General features: G+C 47.9%; 1 protein-coding gene across 3 annotated transcripts in view; it reads left to right on the top strand.

Moving 5' to 3' along the window:
• Rin3 (Ras and Rab interactor 3) overlaps positions 1-23123 on the top strand; it is a 106842-nt gene that overhangs the window by 30619 nt on the left and 53100 nt on the right. For all 3 annotated transcript variants that reach the window (XM_052185208.1, XM_052185210.1, XM_052185209.1), the window contains one exon: positions 10251-10368. In XM_052185208.1, the coding sequence (XP_052041168.1) occupies positions 10251-10368 (118 nt within the window). The remainder of the gene's footprint in view (positions 1-10250; positions 10369-23123) is intronic.

The raw sequence follows: 23123 nt of genomic DNA, 5'->3' as shown, positions 1-23123 counted from the left end.
AATGACACTGTTTCTGGGGCTCATTTTTGCCTCTTTGAAAGAGGAACTTTAAAAATCTCTCCAAGTGCTGGTCCTAGTACATGGGAGGAGAGAATGAGCAGTAGTGGGTGGGTGGATGGATGGATGGATGGATGATAAAAAAGCAGATGGATGGACAGATGATGAATGGATACTAGATGGACCAATGGATGATAGATGGTTGGCAGATGGATGATGAATGGATGGATGGATGATGAATGGATGATATAGATGGACAGACAGACAGATGATAGATGGATAGATGATGGATGGTAATAACTAGAGGATAGATAGAGGATGGATAGATAGAAGATGGGAGGTTGAGTATGAACAGATAAGGTGGTGGCTGGATAGACAGACAGACAGAGGTGCCAGATGACAGTTGGAGGAATGAGTCACAGCATCTCCTATGCTCCTGTCACCCCCATACATATTTTCTCAAATGCTACTCCCTTTTGAAAACAGCATGTAATTTGTTTTAATTATAAAAGCGATCCATCTATGCATTCATTATCTTTTAAAAAACAAACTGGACAGAAATGAACAAAATTGTCAGAAGCAAAATGTCTTCTAAAGGCTTTTTCCACCTACTCCAGGCCAACTCACTTCCCAGAAGGCATTTTAAAAAAAAAAGTTAAAGCAAAATATGCATCACATCACATAAAAAGAGACATTTAAAGTGTACCACAGGCATTTAGTGTTCTCCGGGTTCTATGCTGCTACTGCCTCCATCTGGTTCTAAGGCATTCTTGTCACCCCCAAAAGACAGCCCTGTCCCCATTAGCAGCTTCTCTCCACGTTTCCCCTCCACCCCAGCACCCACTGTGCTTCCACAATCATCTTGACAGAGGCCAATGTTGTATCCTTCTCGTGTTCACACAGCCTCCCACATGCTAGCCGCCATAATCCCCAAGGGTACAGTGTGTCCGAGGCTCTCTCCCACTGTCTGCTCAGGAATGAGCCATGATCTCCTAACTACCTACACCAGTTGTTGCTACTTCCCAGGAGTCAGAGAGCAAGCGGCAGAGCTGGGATTTGAACCTGGGCAGTCTAAATGCTCTGAGACGCTCTCTCTCAGTGTCTGTCTAACATTGGGAACTCTTGCTTCCTAGATGTCCTCATCTGGGTGTGACTTGTGGCACTTATGTATCTCCTGGGAATCATCTTCAATATAGGACTTGGGGCACAGACTCTGACCACAAAATAAATAAGATCCACGGAGCTGTCATTCGCACCTGAAAACTGGGGTGACTGGAAGGCAGGGGGTCAATGTCCCGGCCACTCTGCCATAGAGCATGCAGGGCTGGGACGGTGATAAATCCCTGAGCCCACCCAGCCCATCCTAGTCTATACCTGGGTCAGTCTGTGTGTCCATACATGCCTCTTTCCCACAGGAGTGCACAGCAGGAAGCGGGGAGACCACAGATGCTGTGACCCACATAAAACTTGCGATGTCTTCCTTTCACTAAAGGTTTCCACCCTGAGTACCCTGTACCTTCCCTCCTCCATTTTAGAGGCAGGCAGCTCAAAGCAAAGCAAATCCTGGAGCAAGCTGGTGGCCGATGATTGATTTACTAGTTGCTTTTCTATTGCTGTGACAAACACTTTGAGTAAGGCATCTTACAAAGAAAGAGTTTCTCTGGGTTTATGATTCCAGAGGAATAAGAGTCCATCATGGAGAAGTGGCCAGCATGGCTACTGGAGTAGGAAACTGAGAGTTATATCTTGACCCACAAACACAGCTGCAGAAAGAGCAAACTAGAAGTAGGTAAGAGCCCACCCAGTGACATACTTCCTCCAGCAAGGCCACACCTCCTAAACCTCCCCAAACAGTGCCATCAACTGGAGACCAAGTATTCGAATGCCTGGTGTGTGTGTGTGTGTGTGTGTGTGTGTGTGTGTGTGTGTGTGTGTTTGGGAGGGTAGGCATTTGTCAGTCAAACCACCACAGCTGGCCATCAGGAAGCCTGTGTCCTGAGTGTGTGAGGATGGGTGGTCTAGACTGAGTTGATCCATCCTTTTTGCCCTTGGTAGAATACTGATGGGGGTCACACTGCAAACTGGGGCAGTAGAAGTTGTGTGGCCTTGTTAGAAGTGTTTCTGTGGCTAGAGTGGGGCTCTGTGGTAGTGTATGTGCTGTGCTTAGAAAGCACACTGGTCCCTCTATCATCCTTTCTTCAAAAAACACAAATCCTTGACATCTCCTGGCTCCTGGGGTTCTGTTTGATGTTTGTGAGCACCAACCCTGTGCTGTCCAGATGTCAAAGGCATCATTGTCCCATCTCACAAGCCATGAAGAAGCCTGAGTCCAGATTTTGTCAGGGCCGGTCTTTTAGGGTCTCTAGTGACCTATGGAGAGTCCTCACAAGCAGCAGCAAGAGAAAGAGATTGGCAGAGGTTATACACACTAACTGAATCCCCTGGACGGCAGTGTGCGGGGCACCCCCGGGGCTCTGTCATCTGAAGGTCTGGGGATTTTGTGCTGTTCATCAGCCTGTTACAATTATGAAGGTTACATGGTTCATGTTACAACCTTTTCTCTCTGCCTGTTCTGTGAGAACAGTCACCTGCCAGAACAGCCCTGGGGTAAAGGGATACAGTGATGGCTGCAAGAAGCCAGGCTGGAGTCTAGGAGTCTAGGGAAGGCCAGGTGCTGAGCAGAGATGGGGTTGGGGGTAGGAGGGATGGTGGTAGGGGTGTCACCTGCCTCCGGTTGTGAGCCTAGTGAGTGGCAGACCCATGTCCAGGCCTACTGGGCAGAGTAGAGACACCAACAAAGGAGGAACAAGAAAGAAACAAATACCGTCACCCTCATATCCCCATATTGCACCTGCACATTAACCATGGATGGAAAATGTGGGGGGCGGGGCAGTTGCATCTGCACTGAACAGTGCAGACCCTAAATGGTGCAGCATAATCCCATTTACACAACACCAGGCTGGCTTAGAACAAATGATCCTGGGGTGGTTTAGCAAAGAGAGGAGGATATGAGCAGATCGTATCAAGATTCGGGTGTCTTAGCTAAGGACAGGGATATGTCCTAAGATGTGATCACTAGGCTAGTTTACCATTGTTGAGTCAACAACATCCCATGACATACTTACACAGGCTAAGATGGCTCCTTGCTGATATTATTTGATCCTTGTAGGCAGAGTCAGCACCCCACTTTCCAGATGAGGAAGTTGAGGTACAGAGATGTTGACTCTTTTGCCTCAAATCACACAGCTAGGAAGAATGGAGCTGGTGATATAGCTCAGTGGATTTAGGCCAGCTTGGACCGCAGTGTGAGACTCCATTCCATTGAAAAGGGGGAAAAAATGCCCATTGTGGTGATCTTCAAAGATGCTAGGAAAGCCCTTTGCCACACAGAATGGTTCCCATAGAACCAGTGCAGTGATGTCATTATTTTGAAAGAAACAAACATCATGGGTGGTCCCTGTGTTGTAAGACACAGCCTAGAGATCTGGATTCACCTCCTGCAGCAGTGTGAGAGGCAGCCTTTGTCTTGCCTGGAGCCAGCTCACTTGTCCCCAGTGTCTGTGTGACCTTGGCCACATCCACTTCCTTCCCCAGAACCTGCCTTCTTCCTAGCAGCCTCTTCTCTGATAATGAGTTGGGAACACTGTGGTCCCCTTTTTAAAAGGAAAAAAAAAACATATGTATTCAGCAACAGGGCAATCAGAAATTTGCCTTTATTTCTCTGCACTCAGGCTGATTTGTTACTTTAGTTAGAATGGCTTTAGAGTTATGGAAAAGTTGCAGGCATAGAACAAGGAGTACCCTGTGCCCTGAGAACAGAGCATGCCCTGTGTGCACCCGCATGCAAGCTTCCCTGCTGACAGCAGCTAACCAACAACCAGTCCTGGTCCATTCGTGTCAACTAAAGCCTGCACTTGGTTATACCTGATGTCCTCTGTCTGCACCAAGACCTCTCCAGAACAGAGGCAAAGCCAGTAACTGACCATCATTCAAAGGTCCTTTGTCACACTGTTTTTGCTGCTGTAATGAATTCCTGAGAGAAACAATTCAAACCATGATGGATTTATGTGGGCTCATGGTTTGAGAGATCTCAGTTCGTCTTTGGTTGACAACGTTGCTATGGACCTGAAGTGCAGCTGAACTGTGGCAGAGAGCCAATGATAAGCAAAGTCTAGCATGTCATGGTGGACAGGAAGTGACAAAGCAAGGTCCATCACCTCCTGGTAGACAGGAAGTGATGGAGCAAAGCCAGACAGGAAGAGGCAAGGGATGTATAAGGACCTGCCCCCAACTGATCTACTTCCTTTAGCCAAGCCACACTTCCTGATGTTTCCAGAGCTTCTGAATTAGCTCTAAGTCAGGGAATTTGGCTTCAGTCTTCAACACGTGAATCTGTAGGGGACATTTCCTATTGGTCCCACAAATAGGTACCAAATAGCCATGTACCTTGTCCAGGTGGTGCTGGCTTTGCTTGGTGCTGCCAGTTTGTGGTATTTCTCTCCTCGGCCTCATTCTTGCCCCCTTTCTCTTCTCCTACGACTCTTTGGGAAGAAAGTCACTTTGCTGTAAGCAGGAGCGTTATACCCTGCCTCCTAGATGATAGGACTCTAGATAGCATTGGGATTCTGCCTAAGATTTGGTCTCTTGTCTGTTTACTTAACCACAACAATATGTAATCATGAGATTACTTATATACCTTGGGCGCAAACTAACTTGCAAGCTTGTGTTTGTATCCCAGCTGTGGAGGCCAAAGGTCAACCTCCCTCCTTCCTTCTTTCCTTCATTATTGAGACAAGGTCTTATAGAACCTAAGGTTCAGTAAGGCAGTTAGGCTTGCTGTCCAGTGAGCCCTCAGGGATCCTCCACCTGTCTCAGCCTCCTCCGTACTGGGACCACAGTATGTGCCACCACACTGGGCCTTTTGCATGGGTTCTGGGAATCAAACTCAGGTCCTAATGCTTGTAGGGCAAGTACTTTATCCAGCAAGATATCTCCCTAGCTCCTAATTTGCAACATTTGTGCAAAGTTGTCCACAGAAGTCTCTCAAGTGGCTTGTGATGGTTAGGTTTTGTCAATTTGACACAATCAAGGGTCGTCTGGGAAGAGGGAACCTCAATCGAAAGAGTGGCTACATCAGATTGGCCTGCAGGCAACTCAATGGTGCATTTTCTTAATTATGGATTACAATGGAAGGGCCTAGCTCAGTGGGGGTGATGTCACCTCTAGACAGGTGATCCTGGGTTGGTTAAGGAAGTAAGTAGAGCAAACTTGTAAACAGTGTTACTCTTTGATCCCTGCTTCCGTTCCTGTGTCCAGGACCTGCCTCAACTTCCTGTCATGACTTTCCTCAATAACAGACTGTGAGTTAAGATGAAGTTAACTCTTACTGCCCCAGGCTACTTTTGCTCATTGATGTTTGTCGCATCAATGGAAAACAAACAAGGACGTGACTCTTGCATCTCTTTGACCCCAGCATCCCACAGTTGTGAATATAGGTGTCATTGTCCGCTTTCTGTTTAAATCACTTTCTTGTTTTCTGGCCATAGAAGATACTGTTATCTTGTATACTCTCTGCCCTCAGCCCAGGACCGGTGACATCCTGTGTCTCCAGAGACTTCTGCTTCCTTTGATTAAGGAACTCTCCTAGAAGCCAAGGTCCATGTGTGACCTGGATCTGTTGCTGTTGAACTGTCATCACTTCCAGCTTGAAAGACAGTTGTTGGTTTTTTTTTTTAATTATCTATTAATGGGAGAGGGCACACTTGGCCATGGTGGGAGTGTAGAGATCAGAGGACAACTTGTAGGAATTGGTTCTTTCCTTCCACAGTGTGGGTTTTGGTCATCGGGAATTCAGGTTGTCAGGTTTGGTGGCAAGTGCTTTTCCCTGCTCAGCTATCTCACTAGCCCTTAAAAGACAGTCTTCAATGAGAGAAGCCTCTTGTGCATTTATCTTTGGTAGTGAGAATTTAGCTTAAGAGAATGCTGGGGTGTGCATGTTGTCAGATGGACTGGCAGACAATGGTTCAGTAGATCACAAGGATGCTAATTTCATTCAAGTAAATTGTTCTTTGGTAACACAGGGAAGCCCTATTTCCCCTCTCTCATCCATGTGCCAGCCCTGTAGAACAGGGACACACCCTGTGTCCATTTTGGAAACAGCCTTGCAAGGGGAACTAACACTTGGCCTGAGTTTAGCTTCCAGGTATGGCGCCTTGCTCAGTTCCACCACTGGCTGCCTTCAGAGGCCTAAAAACTAAGTGTATCTCAGCCCCCAGTCCAAACACTTATTCCTTTGGCTTGTCTTAAGAAGTTAGGATTCTTCCATCTAACCACATCCCCAGACCTGCTGGGCCACGAGTGTGGACATTCTGTGTGAGATTGGCAAGCCTTGAGAAATGCTGCCTAGACCTCACCATGGCCAGGTTGTAAGTCAGAGAAGTTGTGAGCTGCAGTTCCCCCACAGCTCATACATGAATCTTGGGCAATGTGTCCTTCAGCCCATTTCCAGGTCTCTGCTGGTCTGTGTACACTCCCAGCTCTGGTGGGGAGGGAGCCCCAGGTGAGAGGAGTTTGAGCTACAAATGAATTACCACGACTATGTGAGCCCAGGATGGCCACTAGGTTGTCTACCTAGTCCTGTAGATCTGGCCTTTGCCAAACTAGATGCATCCCTGTAGTCCTCATGGGAAATTCTTTCAACTACAAACAGTTCTACTTATATAGGTCCAAGATGAAGGGTAAAGGCACAGTCATTTAGAGTGCATGTAGATTCTGGGTTTTATTTATTAGTTTGAGGGATTGCTGTGGCTGTGTAACTCTACCTGAGTCTTTTTTTTTCCATCTCACCTATTGATGAAAATGTTGGCCTGTTCAAAACCCATCCTGTCCTATCACAGCACTTGGGAAGCAGATATGAGGAGGGTGAATCTCTGTGAGTTCAAGACCATCAGGGCTATATGCAATGATACCCTCTCTCAGACAACCAAAACAGACACCATGGAAAGGGTATGATCCGTGGCTGTGCATGCCTGCAATCACAATACTCAGGAAGCCGAAACAGGAGAAATCACTCCTGTTCAGTGTGATGCTTGGCACCGTAGCATGTTTCAGTCCAGCTTGGACTACCTAGGAAGACACTGCATCAAAACACAAAACAACAAAAATACCGCATACAGGCAAGGGTCCTGAGTCCTCCCTCCATACCAGCCTTAGCGATTGCCTTAATTATCACAAATGAACTCTCATGTAACCTTCTTGCAGTGGGGAGCTGTGAAGGCCCCCAAGATGCTGCAGATAGAAGAGCATTTTCTAAAAAGACAGCTGGGATCCTTCATCTTGTCTCCCTCCCTACAAAGCCACTCAGAGAGGGCAAGTGGCCTCCCTGACAACCCAGAGGAGCTCTGCATTGGAATTTACGAGGATACCGCCATCCTGACTTGACCCAGGGGCTGTCCCTGCTGTCTAGGTCAGAGTTCAGATGGAGGAATCCTAGCTGTTCACAGAAGTTAGACCCCAGTGTGGCACACAGCTCAGTGGCTAACACTGTTGGGGGAAGGCCATTCTGCTTTGGGGCGGGGTGGAGGGGTGGGCTTCCTAGTGGATTGTATTGGGAGAGAGGACAAAAGAGACAGAGAAGCCAAGATTGCTGACCCAGATGTCAGGTCAGGTTAGTGAGGACTCGGACCATGGAGGTCTGCTAGTGGCCTCTTTAATCAGAGCAACCCCTCAGGGACATGGCACCTTGGTAGTGTGGCCAGGAGGGTGACTGGCTCCGGGGTCAGTGGTCCTGCTGACCGTCCAGGAGGGATCAGAGGCCCCAGCGCCTGCTTCTGTCATCTGCTTTCCAGGTTGCTTTCCCCAGCCTCTCTCCACTCAGAGTCAAGGCCTGAGGTCTGCAGCTTGGAATCGAGGCTGTCTGGTTTTCCTGCCCAGGAACCCCCTGCAAATCCTGCCACTTTTCTAGTTCGCAGACACGTAGGAGGACAGAAACGCTAGAATTCCGACATGTGCTACCATATCTAGCCAGTGTCATTTTACTGAGGTCTTGTTGCCTAGGCACGAATGAACTATCAGGCTGTGTAAGGGTGCCCATCCCAACCCTGCTCACCTCCCCTAGGTCAGGGCACTGCTGGCCTGAAATCCCTTTTCAGCCCTCCTCTGAAACTAAGGCCCTAAGAGACTCCTGTTAGCATAACACCATGCCTGGTCTGGAAACATTTTTACAAATGACAGATGCCCCTGCCTCAGGAAATTCCCAGGGTTTTGAAGCTCTGTCCTAAGAATTGGAAACAAAGACCAGCTGTATTTCACATTACAGCACACCCACTCCTACATTCATTTACACACATTTCCTCCAGTCCCGCTGGTTCCCACGGATCTGTGCGCAAAGAAGCAAGCCGACCTTGAACTTGTCGAGGAAACAATGTCGCTACGTATTTGAGAGACATCCTTGGAACAGTTCAAGTTCAGCCATTGTTTCTAGGCAGGGAGTCAGGTCTAATGGAAGTATCTAGAAGCAAGGAGATAGACCAGCGACTCCTCTTCTCCCCACTTCTGCTTCTTGTTCTCACGTTCTCTCCACCCTGCCCAGGGGAAGAGAGAGACTGATCTCCCATTTCCCACCTCAGCTAACTCTCACACGGGCCATGCATGTTCACAGCAAAGCAACCTTCAAGAGCTTGGTGAGACAGGGAAGATCATGCCCGGGATCTAGAGTCCAAGGGCCTAAGTTCAAACCCATCCCTAGCACCTCCTGTTCTGTCTTAAGCAGTACCTGGCTCTCCTGGGTTTCCTCATTACCACACCCCTTGTAGATTTAGTATGAGAAATTGCAAGTTCAGGCTTGAGGCCAACTGGGGAGACGGTCTGGAGACAGTCTATACCAGCCGCCATCAACCAGGAGCAGTGAGCTCACTGTGTGTTTATTGTAACACTGCATTCATAGCTACTGTGGGCCAGGAATAGTGATCTCACTGTGTGTTTTATTAATGACACTACATTCGTGCCTGAGATGACCTGGCAATGTCATAGTGGGATTAATAACCAGTAGTTGTGGCAGCAGAATTTGGAACCAAGAAGAGGTCTTCTCCAGAGCCTCCCACACTCATGTACTCACTGGGGATGTCCTGGTATCCCTTTGCCCCAGCCAGCCCTCAACAGCTTGGCCACACTCCTAGTTTGGGGATTTCTAGCTGAGCTGTTTGGGACCTGAGCCCAGCAGACAGAGTCCAGGGACAGTGTCAGGAGGGAGGGAACGGGGACACTGACCAAGCACTTTCATTCCCTTGACAGAATGTTCAAGAAAGTCAGGAACATTTCAGAAAGTGTCATCTGGGAAGGAAGGGAGAGCCTGGGACGGCCGCTGAGCCTGAAAAGGACATTCATTATAAAACAGCAGTTGAACAAAGGAGAGGCCTGGGGGCTGGAAGATGGCTCAGCTGGTAAGAGCATGGACTGCTCTTCCGAAGGTCATGAGTTCAAATCCCAGCACCCACATGGTAGCTCACAGTCATCCATAAAGAAATCTGATGCCTTCTTCTGGTGTCTGAAGACAGCTACAGTGTACTTACATATAATAAATAAATAAATCTTTAAAAACAAACAAATAAACAAGGAGAGGCCTCTCCATGCAGTTGCACCCCAGGGGTCCACGCCTCTGGGGACCACGTGGAGTAGAGCCACTCCATCATCAGAAGTGGTACAGCCTAGGCAACTCAACAAGACCTTGTTTCAGAATAAAGAAAGTGGAAGGAGGGCTGGCGCATAGTGGAAGCACCTTGCTTAGCACACACGAGGCCGTACCACAGTACCACAAGGGCCAAACAATGTTAGCTACTTTTATTTTGGCAAATGGAAAAAAAAAGTTATCAATTTCCCGATGTCTATAATTGTTTTCAACAGACACTCCCCACCTTCTTCTGAACCCTCCCCCAAAGGAGATGGGTGTTAGAGCATGAATTGACACTCAACCAACTCCCAACTCTTGGGTCTTTCTGAGCCTGGATCCCAGACCACCCTCATAGAATCCCACCGAGTCACCACGCATCAGCCGTGTGTGGGCTTAGTGCAAATGAGAAATGGAGACTTGAGGATCTCCAGTTTGGTTATGGGTCAGGTTCACTTTTCTCAGGGATAGATGACCGCCTCCCCTGCATGTTTGCTTCAGATACCCTCTGATGATTTCCACCCTGCTGCCGCCCTCTGGCCTCCACCAAAGCCTCCGATTCACAAAGCCCCTGCTTCTGCCATTTCAGATGTTCCTGGTGTGCCGGGACAGCAGCCTGAAGCAACTGGTGCTGTGTGTCCACTTCCCTTCCCTGAAGGACAGCTCAGCTGAGGTGCTGGAGTACCCCATCAAAGAAGAAAAGTCTAGTAAGTTCTCACATCACCTCCCCCCTCCAAGACACAGCAGCAGAACCTGTGAGCCACAGACCCTACATTCTGTCTCCGTGTGTAAAACTAGAGTAGGGAAAGTCATTTTCAGGGTTGGCTCTAAGGTAACAGTTTGGGTTAGGCAAGAGTTTGGGAGGATACTAATGTTGGTGTGACTCCTGTGACCACATTACATGGACTAGAACTTGACCAAGTTTTTAAAAAAAAAAAACAAAAACTTAGCTGATCATTCAAAAATAAAAATTGGCAGACATACTGGCAGCTCTGTCCCCTAGGAGACAGCAGCAGGAAGATTTCATGCAACTTGAAGGTCTGCCCAGCCAGCTACACAGTGTCAGGTCACAAAGTGTCTAATTAGAAAGGGCCTGTTTCAGAACTTTCTCTGCTCAGCTTGTGGGCTTTGCTCTCTGGTAGCCACCATCAAGCTCTCTCACTTGCTGAGCACAAAGGACGACAGAGAAAGGGGGGGGGGATGCGATGTTTGGTCCTGGGTTCCAGTATTGCTACATTCTCAAGCCACAATTTGCAATGTGTTGAGTAGTCTCTCTGAAATTCAACTTTCTCTTCCATCAAATGAAACTAACAGTCACTGTCCTCTCTCTATCCCAGAGCCTTTGTTAGGGTCACATGGGCAAGCACTTCCAAAGGCAAAACTCCTGGGTGTCCACGGGGCTACCAGAACAGACCTGGGCTTGTGGGGAACCTGTTTGGGGGCCTTTAATCCAGGCTGGCCTCGAACTCATGGTCTTCCTACCTCAGCTTTTCCACTGCCCCTATGACAGGTACAAACCACCATGCCTGGATTCCATGGTGGCTTTGTACTATTAAAGACATTGTGGAGTTCAGACCTCTTCTGATCTAGGCTTCCTTGTTTTGAACCAGCTTCTGCCTTCCTTCAAAGGCCATGTGTTCATGTGTTAGGTTTTGTAATCTAAGAAGCCTGTGACAAGAATCCATAGGCTATTCCAGGCAGGAGCTGAGGCCTGTAGAAACAATTCCAGGGTGTTCCCTGAAACTCATCATCTTCGGTCAACAGCAGAACGACAGTAATGGGTGCCTGCTTTTCAAGATACCGGGAACCTACATAGATGAATAAGGAGGAGGTCCTGGCCTCGGGGGTGTCTCAGTTGGGGCCTATGCTAGAGCCAATAGGCATCACTTGCTCTGTGGTATGACAGCTGCTATTGTCAGGAGATGCCTGTCAGCTGTGGCAGGTCCCAATCCTCCTTAAACCAGGAAGAATATCTAAGACTATCTCCTGTGAGGGTGTCTGAGAGGAGGAAGCTTTGGGGCTACGTTCTGAATGTGTGAAGGTGCTTGGGTTAGCCCAGTAAAAGGCTGATATTTTCCAAAAGCAAAGTTGGGCAGGGCCCCATCCTGCTGGTAGAGGGTCTTTCTAGCAACTCAAACCACATGAACAAAACGAGTGTGCCCCAAGCCAGGCAGTGGTGGCGAATGCCTGTGATACCAGTGCTCAGGAGGCAGGCAGATCTCTGAGTTCAAGGCCAGCCTGGTCTACAGACTGAGTGCCAGGGCTACACAGAGAATGCAATACAGGTGCTGCACTCTGTGGCAGGAACACACAGCACCTGCCTCTTAGGGTATCAAGTAAGAGACGTAGACAGAGTGGAGAGGTTTTTATGTCACAGGGGATGTGCTACATGGAAGTCAGCTAACTGCCACACTACCAAGACATGACTTAAAGCAGCAGGAAGCTAATTTCCAAACACAGGCAAGATATGCCTCCCTTCGGCCCCCTACTGCTCTGCTAGCTTCAGCACGTGACCTCCGTATTTTAGGGTTGGTTCCGAGGTAACTGTGTGTACTGGGAAAAGAGTCTAGGTGTCTCCTGTACCCATATTTCATTAGCTAGAACTCTGTCACATGACCAAACCTAACTGTAGGGGATGCTGAAATATAGTTAACTATGTTCTCAGGGAAGCAGAGCCGTTGGATTTTTTTAATATATAAGTTGTTTTTATGTGCATTGGGTGTCTTGCCTACATGTGTCTGTGTGAGGGCATCAGAAGCCCTGGAACTGGACTTACATACAGGTCTGAGCTGCCATGGGGGGTGCTGGGAATTGAGCCCTAGTTCTCTGGAAGAGCAGCCAGTGCTCTCCACCACTGAGTCATCTCTACAGCCCCAAGCAGAAGGATTTTGAGGAAATCTGGGAGTTGCCCCAGTATGAGAGTAGAGACATGGAGCTGGGAAAAGGCTGTGGAGTGGGGGTGGGGTGGGGTTCTCAAAGAGGATGGGAGTGTTGTGGTTTTTCCACACCACTGAAGTACATTGTGTCCTTTGATGACTCAGAAGGGGTGGGGTTGTTTGGGTTGTCTCCTGTTCCTCAAGAACCTGGGTCATTTTTCATATGGCCAGGGGAATGTGACCTTCACAGTGTCTCTGGGGCCACATGATCCTGGATGTGTTTGTGACCCCAAGAGAAGGTTGACCAGTAGGCTACAAACTGCTGGGTTGGGATTTCAGGATCTCCCTGCCTCTGAATGTCATGACTTCAGGCCTAGGCTGCCACACGTTAGTTCCCTCTGTACATTTAGGGACTCACGTGCCTTGAGCAAGCAAGTTTTAGCTCTAGGATTGGAAAAGTGTTCAGATGGGGGCATGCCAGGGCCCTGTGGAGAAAGTACAGGATCAAGGCAGGATGCCTGAGGGTTTTTAGAGGTGAGAGGCAAGACTGGAGTTGGCCCTGCAGCTGTCTGGAATTCTGTTCTGCTCTTTTGTCCTGTGTGCCTTTTCTGCTGGCTTGCTGCTGTCTTTGGGGCATCACATCTAGGCCTCTGCACCTTAAATACAGCCCAGCCCTTGGAAAGCAGGGCGGGAATTTGATTTCCTGTCCCATTTCCTATTCAGAGCCTTATGAAGGCAAGTAAGAGTGGGATGGTGGTTAGCTGGGTTAAACCAGATTCAGTTCAGAAACATTACAGCCAATGGGCTCTCAAGTACAGAACTGGCCCAACCCCAACTCAACTTGCAAAGATGGGAATTTAGAGCAAGGTGGGGCCAGTGGATGAATGATCTAACGCGGTGCCGGCTGAAGGTGGGCAGATTGGCCCTTCTTCCAGGGGATGGGAAACAAGAAAAGCCTGATAGGGTCTACATGTTGATCAGACAGGTGGGCAGGAGGTTCCTGCCACACTTAGAGGGGTCGTTGCTAAAACAGGCGGTGTGTGCAGGGCTTCTGAGAAGGTCCAGGAACTGTGAAAGTTTAGCTGAGTGAGGTTTTGTTAAGACGGATGGATGTTACCAGAGCTGTGAATGTCAGAGCCTGGGCCCTGGCAGCCCCTACAAGCTGGGCGTGGCCACCTGTCCTCAATAGGCAAATGGAGCAGATGTGTAGGGATGAAAAGATGAGAAAGGAGTGTGGGAAGACGAACAAATCAAGGGATCCAGCGACCATCCTCCACAAGTCCATCTTCAGGATGCTGACCTGAGGTTTAGGTTTAAGTGGAAGGTGAGAGGCATGCTTAGCTAAGCAGTCCTGGCAGAGGCAGGGCCCTGCCCAACGCTGACATATTATTGTCTGGATCCCAGTGTGTCCTGCAAGATTGTTTGACAAGTTATCAGAAATCTGTGAACTCTCTTTCCAGGAAATAAATCCTCCTCTACATGGCCCCAGGGTCCCAGCCCTCTCCTAGCTGACAATTCACTACTTCAATTGTGCGATAGCCCAAAGAAGGGACACAAGTGTCTCCTGAGAAAATCTTCATTTCTGCCAAGGTGGTTACAGCAGACTATTCAGAAATGGGAGCACTAATATCTCAGGGTCTTGGTTCTACCCACAGCCATTCCCTGCATTTTCAGGCTTCAAGTCCAGTATTCAGCTTTGCTCTGAAGATAATCAAAATGCCAACCAACGTCATTTGTACAATCGGGATCTTTGATCCTTATGCCTACACGTTTGCCACACACACAGAGGTGGCCACCATTTGTGTATTTCACTTTGTTCTCTTTTTATATTACTCTGCTGTTCCCAAAGCTCTTTCTCTCGAGGTCTGCTGCCAGAGCAAGGCCATTAGCTGGGCTGTTCCTCTGCCTCAGCAACTCTAGGTTCCATGCTCCTCCCTCTCTTTTAATCCTGGGCCTTTGATGTCAAAGCTTGGTTTCTCTCACCTCTGCCTCTTGCCATGTGTGTGACTGGGTGACACACTCCCTGTCTCCCTGCCTGTGAGGTGGGGATAATGATGGTACCTTTCCTTAGAGAGTCCTGGAAGGAATTAGTTGTCCAGATCGTGTAGGGTGTGATGCGAGACTCTGTGGTCAGGCTAACTTCAGTGTGGTGCCCTGAAGGAGAAGTGGGTAATGGAAGGGCCCAGGCCTAGAACTGAAGCTTTCTGGGTTTCCCCACGTAGAGTTGAGGGAGGAAACCAGGGGGTGTCCCAAAAGTGAGTCTTGCTTTGACCACAGCTATACTCTGGAGCACTTAAAATCCCCTCCCTGGTTTCTTTTTTTTTTTCTTTCCTTTTATTTTTTTTCCAGACAGCATTTTTCTGTGTTCCCCTGACCATCCTGGAATTCATTCTGTAGACCAGGCTGTCCTTGAGACCAGACATCTGCCTGCGTCCGCTTCCTGAATGCTGGGATTAAAGGTGTGCACCACCACTATCCAGCTTCTTTCCCTGATTTCTTACAAAGATTTCTCTTTGAAAAATCTTGATTCTGTCAGCTAAGCCATACTTGTAGTAGTAACAGCCTGCCCTGTACCTTTAGTTGTGTACACACACACAAAGTAGCATGGATGTCCTATAGGATACATCTGATTAAAACACTCAAATACATAGCAACATGAACGTGTTCTCACTGAATCTCTTCATTGTTGCTGCAGCGCTCTACCCAACTGAAACATGAGAAAGAGCAGAGTTCCATAATGACTCTAGAAGGTCCCACTCAGAAATGGCAATTACTGCTTTCTCCACAATTCACTGACCAAAACAGGCCACAGGGCCAGGCTGGAGCCCCGTGGGATGGGAAGAATCATCTCCCCTCATACCTGTGGCCAGCAGGAAGGGAAAGTGACTCCAGAGATTACAAGAGGATTTATAGCTGGAATGTGCCTGTTGAAGGCACAAAATGAAAGGGTAAGTGGAGCCGTGCCAATTTCTGGGCGGCAATGCTGCCCCTTGGTGGCTGATATGAACATCCTACCCGAGAGGACACTATAACAGGAGCATCCCTTATCCTGAATGCTGGAGACCAGGAGTGTTGCAGACTCTCCCTGGATTTTGAAATATTTTTGCACATGTGTAGCCTTGTCTTGGGGATGAGACTTAAGCCTAACAAGGAAACTTGGTTATGTTTCATGCATACTGTATGCACATAGCCTGGAAGAGATTTTATACATACATATATACATATATGCATATACATCCTATGCATCATATACTACATAAACAGATACATATACATACACATACACATACACATACATATACATATATAATCTTGTCAAGGCACCCGCCTTTTAACTTGTCAGTTGACATCAGGTGTAGAAGTTTTCACTCGTGGCATAATATTGGTGGGCCAAAAAAGTCTTGGAATTTGGAGCATTTCAGATTTCAAATTTCCAGGTAACGTTCACCTGAACCTGTTTTTAGTAATAGGCACAGAGGTGGTGTCAGAGATAATAAATATATCCGTGGGGTGGCAGTTTCCTAGTGCTTGCTGAATAAAGGAAGAAGAAAAACTCTGTGGGGCTGTCTCTAGCAGAACAGCCCTGAGGAAGTGGGCTAATGCAGTACTCAAGGCCTAAGCCACAGTCCAACTACTGCCCCCCATAGCCTCTGGCCCGCTAACCCTGGCTTTAGAAGGGTCTGCCCACCAATTCTGAGTAAATCTTTACTCTCAGGGGTGTGGGTGGGTTTAGGTCAAGTTGAACACATCAGCATCTGGAGAACAGTCCATCTCCTAGGCAACTGTGGCAAATTCTCATGCTGATTGGTGTGGGGGATCATCACCTCTGTATGCAAAGGGAAGGGATCTTGGGTGAGTCCTCCTGGGCAGTAGAGATGCATATGGACATGGCCGAGTGGCCAGAAGGCCTTTGACTTCTCTTATACTTGAGTGTGACTTCTCTCGAAACTCTTGACACCAACCAAAAACCTAGAATGAAATCTGATCTGTTTTTGAATAGAGATGGTTCAAGTCCGTGAACAGGTGTTATCTATAAAGGAGGAGCTGATATAGAGACTCCTTTATAGGCAGGGTGATTGCTTTGGGGGAGGTCCTGCAGGCTTGTCAGTGCAAACCCCTTCATTTTAATTTTTTGTCCTAGAACATGAGTTTTGCAAAGAATGACTGTGGGTTCTAGGTTTTTATTCTTGTGAGGTCAGGTAAGACATCTGAAGTGCTTGTACTATGGTTTCCTCATCTGTGAATTGAGGTTGTCTCCCCAGCACAGCTGCTGGCAGATCCGTGAAAGAAGATATCAGCAGGGAAGGACTCTGCATCTTTGTATCTAAATGTAGACACTTCTGGGAAGAAGTCACAGCCCCGCTTGTAGCAAGTACTCATTGCACAGTGGCAGTTATAATTAGCAACATGTAGCTCACACCTCACAACCCCTCATTTCCTGTACGGTCTGTCCTGAGGACTGGTCTAAAAACAGATGTGTCCCAGGCTGCTTAGTGGCCATAGGATCTTGGGCTAAACTGGCCACCAGTCACGTCTTTCTGCCTGCATCATTCCAGCTTTGAGCTTCCAGACCTGGGGTTGGGTCAGGATGAGGCAGGGAGGTCAACTTAGCTCTAAGAACCTTGGGAAGCTAATTTTGCCTCCACCACCACCTCCTCCTCCTCTTTCTCTTCCTCCTCTTCTTTCTCTTCCTCCTCCTTTTTCTTTTCCTCCTCCTCTTCTTTCTCCTCCTCTTTCTCTTTTTCCTCTCTCTTCTTCCTCTTCTTCCACCTTCTCCACTTGTTTTTGAGATCTCACACAAGCTTCCCAAGTGTTGGAATTACAAACATGATCTACGTCTCCATCACTTTCTACCCTTTAATGTTCCTGTCTTTCCTTTGCATTTTTGAAGCCAAGGCTAGCCTCAAATTCTTGAACTTCTGCCTCCTGGGTGCTGTGATTACATGCCTAACCCCCCCCCCTTTGTCTGTATCTCTGTGTCTGTCTGTCTATCTGTCTGTCTGTCTCTCTCTCTCTCTCTTTCTCTCTCATCACAGTCTTGCATGCTACTGCCTTACCCTTCCTTTCCCACCATCTTATTTTATTATGAGCTTTCTTAGCTCTGTTCTGCTAAGCATGTGAAAAACTGTATCCCCAACTAAGTATCTGCTAAGTGGGTTCTGAGGGAAACCATAAGAGGGTTAAGACGGGACCCCAGTGCTGAGCAAGGGCACTGTGGCCACTGTCCTGAGCCCTACAGTGTAAGCCTGGGAAGTTGAGAAACAGTTATGAGGAAGAACATTTGGGGAACAGGTTCGAGAAGCTGAAGCCACAGTCTTCTATGTCAAAGCTCAGAAACAAGGAAGCACATGGGGCCAAGGCTGAGCCATGCTCTGGTGGTAACCGAAGAGGCGGCAACATCAAGACTGCGAGGGTGGGATTCGGCTGGGTCAGCAGCAGCTGTGCGAGCACACCACACCGTTAAGGATTTGGTTTTAGAGGCTTTGAACAGGAAGTAGCCTGATGAGATTGATGCTTTAGGACCCCTGGGCTGCACGGCAGCCAGCAGGGACAGTGACCAGCCACAAGAGGAGAGGAGAGAGGGATTGTAGAAAACCCTCAAAAACAGAAGCTTGATGACTCCCTAGGAGTTGGAACTGGAAGACAAGATGGCCATGAGAAGGAGAGCACTCTGAGTTGACATGGGAGCACCCTAGAAGGCAGACTCCTGAGACCTGAGAAGAAGAGCACTCAAGAGGAGTCAGATGTCCTCTTGACAGGAGTCAGGAGTGCCTCATGAGATGTCTGGGGCAGCAATGCCTCTCCAGTGAGCACGAACATGGGATCTGGAGGAGTTTGTCTGGTTCTGAAAGAACTGGACTTGAGAGATCTTGACAGAGACATAGAAAGACAGAGAACACAGGTTCTTGGTGGTGAGAGGAAAATGATGGGGAAAATGGGTTAGTGTCACAGTGGGTCTGTGTGTGGGGAGTGCTCCTGGTCTGCATATGGAGAGGGCTCCTGGCCTGTGGGGAGCGGGGAGTGCTTGTGGTCTGCATGTGGGTGCTCCTGGTCTGCCTAGGGGGAGTGCTCTTGGTCTACATGTGGGGAGTGTGGTTCTGATCTGCCTGGGAGGTGCTCCTGGTCTGCATGTGGGGAGTGGTCCTGGTCTGTATGTGGGTGCTACTGATCTACCTAGGGGTAGTACTCCTGTCTGCCTGGGGTGCTCCTGGTCTGCATGTGGGGAGTGGTCCTGGTCTGCCTGGGGGTGCTCCTGATCTGCCTAGAGGGAGTACTCCTTTCTGCCTGTGAGTGTTCCTGTTCTGCATGTGCCTGAGTGCCTGCCTTCAGGGACTTTGCAGCTTCAGAAAACCCATCTAAGGGACAGCAACTTGACTCAGCTGTTTCTAGGTCAGAGGTGTCTGCTCACTAACCCTTCTTGTGAAGACAGTTCCAGGGGATGTTGGGGCCAAGCCCTAGCCTAGGGTCTCTTGGCTTCCCATCTCAGGCATGGACAATCTTGGTTCCGCATGAGTCTCATTCTATCTGTGCTGCCATGACAAAATAACAATTAACTGGAACTGGATATAGCCTTAAAAAGAGACATTCATTTCTCACAGTTTTAGGAGCTAGGAAGGCCAATATTAAGTCACGGGCAGGCTACATCATCGGCTGAGGACTGCTTTGTTCCATCCTGGGGGTGTGGAGGAGCCGAGGGCTGTGCTCTCCGTGACAGGAGGTGGAAGGACCAGTGAGCTGAACTCTGCCTGAATCCTTGTAACTGTAAGGGAACCTTGGAGGTCCCAAGACCAAGTTCTCAACACAAAGGAGATTGATTTGCCCCAGAGACTAAAGGGCAGGGAATAAGAGACAAAGACAGGAGACAGAGGATGAGGAAGAGGAAGGGAACAAGGGAGAGGGGGCAGGGTTATTTGTCCCGGGTCACAAAGGACTGATTTTTGGATAGAGAGGAGACATTTGTGGTCCATAGGCAAATGGCAGTTTATAAAGGGAAAAAGGGAAAACCTGTATTAGGATGAGATGTTTAACTTTAATTGGGCATGTTAATTAGGTGCGCCAAAGGGGGCTTTTGATTGCTGGATTTTAATACTTTGATGGCTGGACCTTAGTAGCCTGCCTCAGGAGAAAGAAGTGGCCAAATAAGGAAATAGGGAAATAGACCTTGGTGGCCTTAGAAATGTATTTTTTTTTTTTTTTTTGGTTTGTCTGTTCTTGTTGTTCTTTTGTTTTTGTTTGTTAGTTAGCATGGCAGAGGGAATGGGGGGAAGGGCCATAGTCACATGCTCTAGCAGGTGAGTATCCCTTCAGTAAGGATCTGAGGACTAAGTTTAGTGGTAGATCACTTGCATAACATCTATAAGGCCTGCATTTCATCCCAACACCACACATTAAATCGGATAAGATAATTAAGGGATGGGAATGTGGCTACGTTGACCAAGTGCTTAGGATGCATAAAGCCTTGGGTCCAATCCCCCCAGTCCTCAGGCACGACATAGAGCCATGTGGAGTCCATGTGCCTGTATACTGGGGAGGCAGAGACAGGCCTGTCTCTGGGGCTCAGTTCATGCACACTTCAGGGTTAGAAACTCCCCCCCCCCCTTTATCAGACCTGCATGAATGCTGCAGGCAGAAAGTCAGTAAGGACACAGTTAAGCTCAACAGAGCCTATCAACTGGATGTAACAGACCAACTTGATCCATGGACCACTTCATCGCAGAAGCAATATGCACACACCTCTACCATTCATGGGAGGCATTCACCACTCCAGGTCATAAGATGTACATTAACAGAGTATGGAAAATAGAACCCAGAGCACATGGAATCAAAGTGGGAATCAACGAACAGAAAAAGACAGTGGTAGATTAAACAACATATCTCCCATAGTGCCAAGTCAAAGCAAAAAAACCTCATGGAAAAATTTTAAATACTTTAAATGAAAATCCAAACTTATCAAAATCTGTAGACTATAGCAGGCAGTGCCTAGGAGAAATATATAGCATCGAATGCATAGATTAGATTATCAGATTTCCTATTTGGTGCTCCTACTTAACTAGCTCTGGGAACTAAAAGAGATCGTGTGACCTGCAACCCTCATTCCCATCAACCGGGCAGGGGCCTGTTATACCTCCAAAGGAGCTGTAGGAAAAACAGACAAGAAATGTGTGTGAACTTATCTAAGACCTGCAGGTAACAGTGGCCTAAACACCACTGTGCGTGTTCCCGTAGAATATAAGGACTTAGCATTTATTAGTTCTTGCATGATAGTTACATGGGCTTGTCTTCCAATCTGACGGAGAAGGCAGAACAGGCAATTACAGAATAGTGTGATTGGGGCTCTTGTGATCTAGTCAAAGGGTTTTTGTTTTTTGTTTTGTTTTGTTTTGTTTTGAGACAGGGTTTCTCTGTATAGCCCTGGCTGTCCTGGAACTCACTCTGTAGACCAGGCTGACCTAAAACTCAGAAATCCACCTGCCTTTGCTTCCCAAGTGCTGGGATTAAAGGTGTGTGCCACCACCGCCTGGTTGATCTAGTGAAAGGGTAAGAAGGGCCTTTGCAGGGATGCTAGTATACTCTAGACCGGGGATTCTCAACCTAGGGGTCATTTCACAGGCGTCACCTGAGACCATTAGAAAACACAGATACTGGGCTTGGAGAGATGGCTCAGTGGTTAAGAGCCCTGACTGCTCTTCCAGAGGTCCTGAGTTCAATTCCCAGCAACCACATGGTGGCTTACAACCATCTGTAATGGGATCCAATGCCTTCTTCTGATATGTCTAAAGACAGCAACAGTATACTCCTATACATAAAATAAACAAATCTTTTTTAAAAAAAAGAAAGTAAAAGAAAACACAGATATTTTGCATTACAATTCATAACAGTAGCAAAATTACAGATATGAAATAGCAACAAAAATAATTTTATGGTTGGGGGGGTCACCATATGAGGAATCATATTAAAGGGTCGCAGTATTAGGAAGGTTGAGAGCCACTGTTATAGTCAAAGGCCCCAGAGCGGGAACAGGTGTAAAGCTAGATCAGAGTCTGCTTCTAAGAGACACTAGGGTACTTGAGTGGATGAGGACAAGATTAGACAAAAGTAGACAACGTAGTTGTATATCGTAGTTCTCGGTACAACCGTGTGGAGGCTCGGCTCACGCGGAGCGGAACACCTGATACCCAGGACATCTAGGGAGAGATTCTCAGTAACCTTAGCTCTGGGGAAGTTGATTACCACTCTGCATACCTCTAGCTCACTTCCCAGGTGTGCTTCTGCTCTGGGAGTTCTCAGGCCTAAGAAGAAAGAGCAGCAGTGGAGCCATTGTGAGCTTGGACAAAGCCCTGAGTACCCACTGGACTCAGTGGTATCGGTGAAGTGGGTCCGCATAGCGTCCTCAGGAACTTGCTGTGTATCCTTATGTAAGGCACTGAGTGCTACTGGGCCTCCTGGGAGAGGGGACTCTTGCCTTCCCCTGGCAAGGGATAGCTCAAAGTGCTCTGGAAAGATAAGGCCCCATGCCTTTCCCCAACTGAACATGTCCTACATACCTAGACCAGAAATCCTCACCACAACCTAGAAAACAGATGCCGCTGTGTCCAGACAGCCTAGCTGCCTTTGGGGGAAGTCATATTGGTATTCCTGTCTCACCACTTCAGAGGCAAGAAATTCAGGGATGTTCCACAAAAAAAAAAAAAAAAAAAAAAAAAAAAAAATGGGCTTCTGTGACTCTTTGTCCCTGTCTCCCCTAATTTGTCAGGATCCATGACTGGTTTTCCTTGCTCTTTGTAGCACAGCTGACCCAGCCTTTATTACATTTATTGCTTCTGTCTTGGTTTTCACATTGTCAACATTTAGGGGATTTGCCCTAAAGGAATTTCCCCTTCTGGAATGTTCCTTTTAGGTAGTTCCCTGTCTTAGACGATACTAAGTGCCAACAAAGGTTGAAGCCTCCAGATGAAACTGAACCCCCATCACTGCACCCTGAAATAGTAAGCCTTTAGCCACAATTATTTGGGACTTACTACATGCCTTTTGGACCTCCAGCCTTCTGTCTTCACACCTCTGATGTAGGTGTTAGGATCTTCTCTTTGCAACTGAAGTAATGGTGCCCAAGGATGCTACCTGGGATTCAGCCACGTCGGAGTTGTATGCCTCTTTCCCCTGAACCCAGTTGTTTCTAGTCATATCTCTGTATCCCTCATTCAACAGACTCTGCAAGGGGCAGAGCAAGATGGCAGAGAGGGAAATAGAGAAGTCGATAGTCCAGTCATTAATACCTGCACAGTCGGGTCATTGTTTCCTCCTTCTGTTCCAGACAAAGAACCAGAGGCAGGCAGAAAGGAAGCAGGTCAGGGCTACGTGGCCTCAGTGAGGAGGGCAATGGAGATGGGAGTTCCAGATGGCCCTGCCTCTGAAGGCTGAGCACAGGCAGTCTTGCCTTTAGGCTAAGGCCCTGGTAGTGCTAGAACCAGTCAGAACCACTAGAGAGAGTTACTTGCCTGTGCCTCTTCCCAGCTAGGGATTAAGTATACCATAAAACCAGAAAGTGTTATATACAGGATGGTTGTCCCTAGCGAGCCGATTATGGC

Source organism: Apodemus sylvaticus, chromosome 6 (genome assembly GCF_947179515.1).
Source record: "Apodemus sylvaticus chromosome 6, mApoSyl1.1, whole genome shotgun sequence".
Taxonomy (NCBI): domain Eukaryota; kingdom Metazoa; phylum Chordata; class Mammalia; order Rodentia; family Muridae; genus Apodemus; species Apodemus sylvaticus.
Note: the sequence above shows the minus strand (reverse complement) of the source record. Positions and strands in the feature narration are given on the sequence as shown.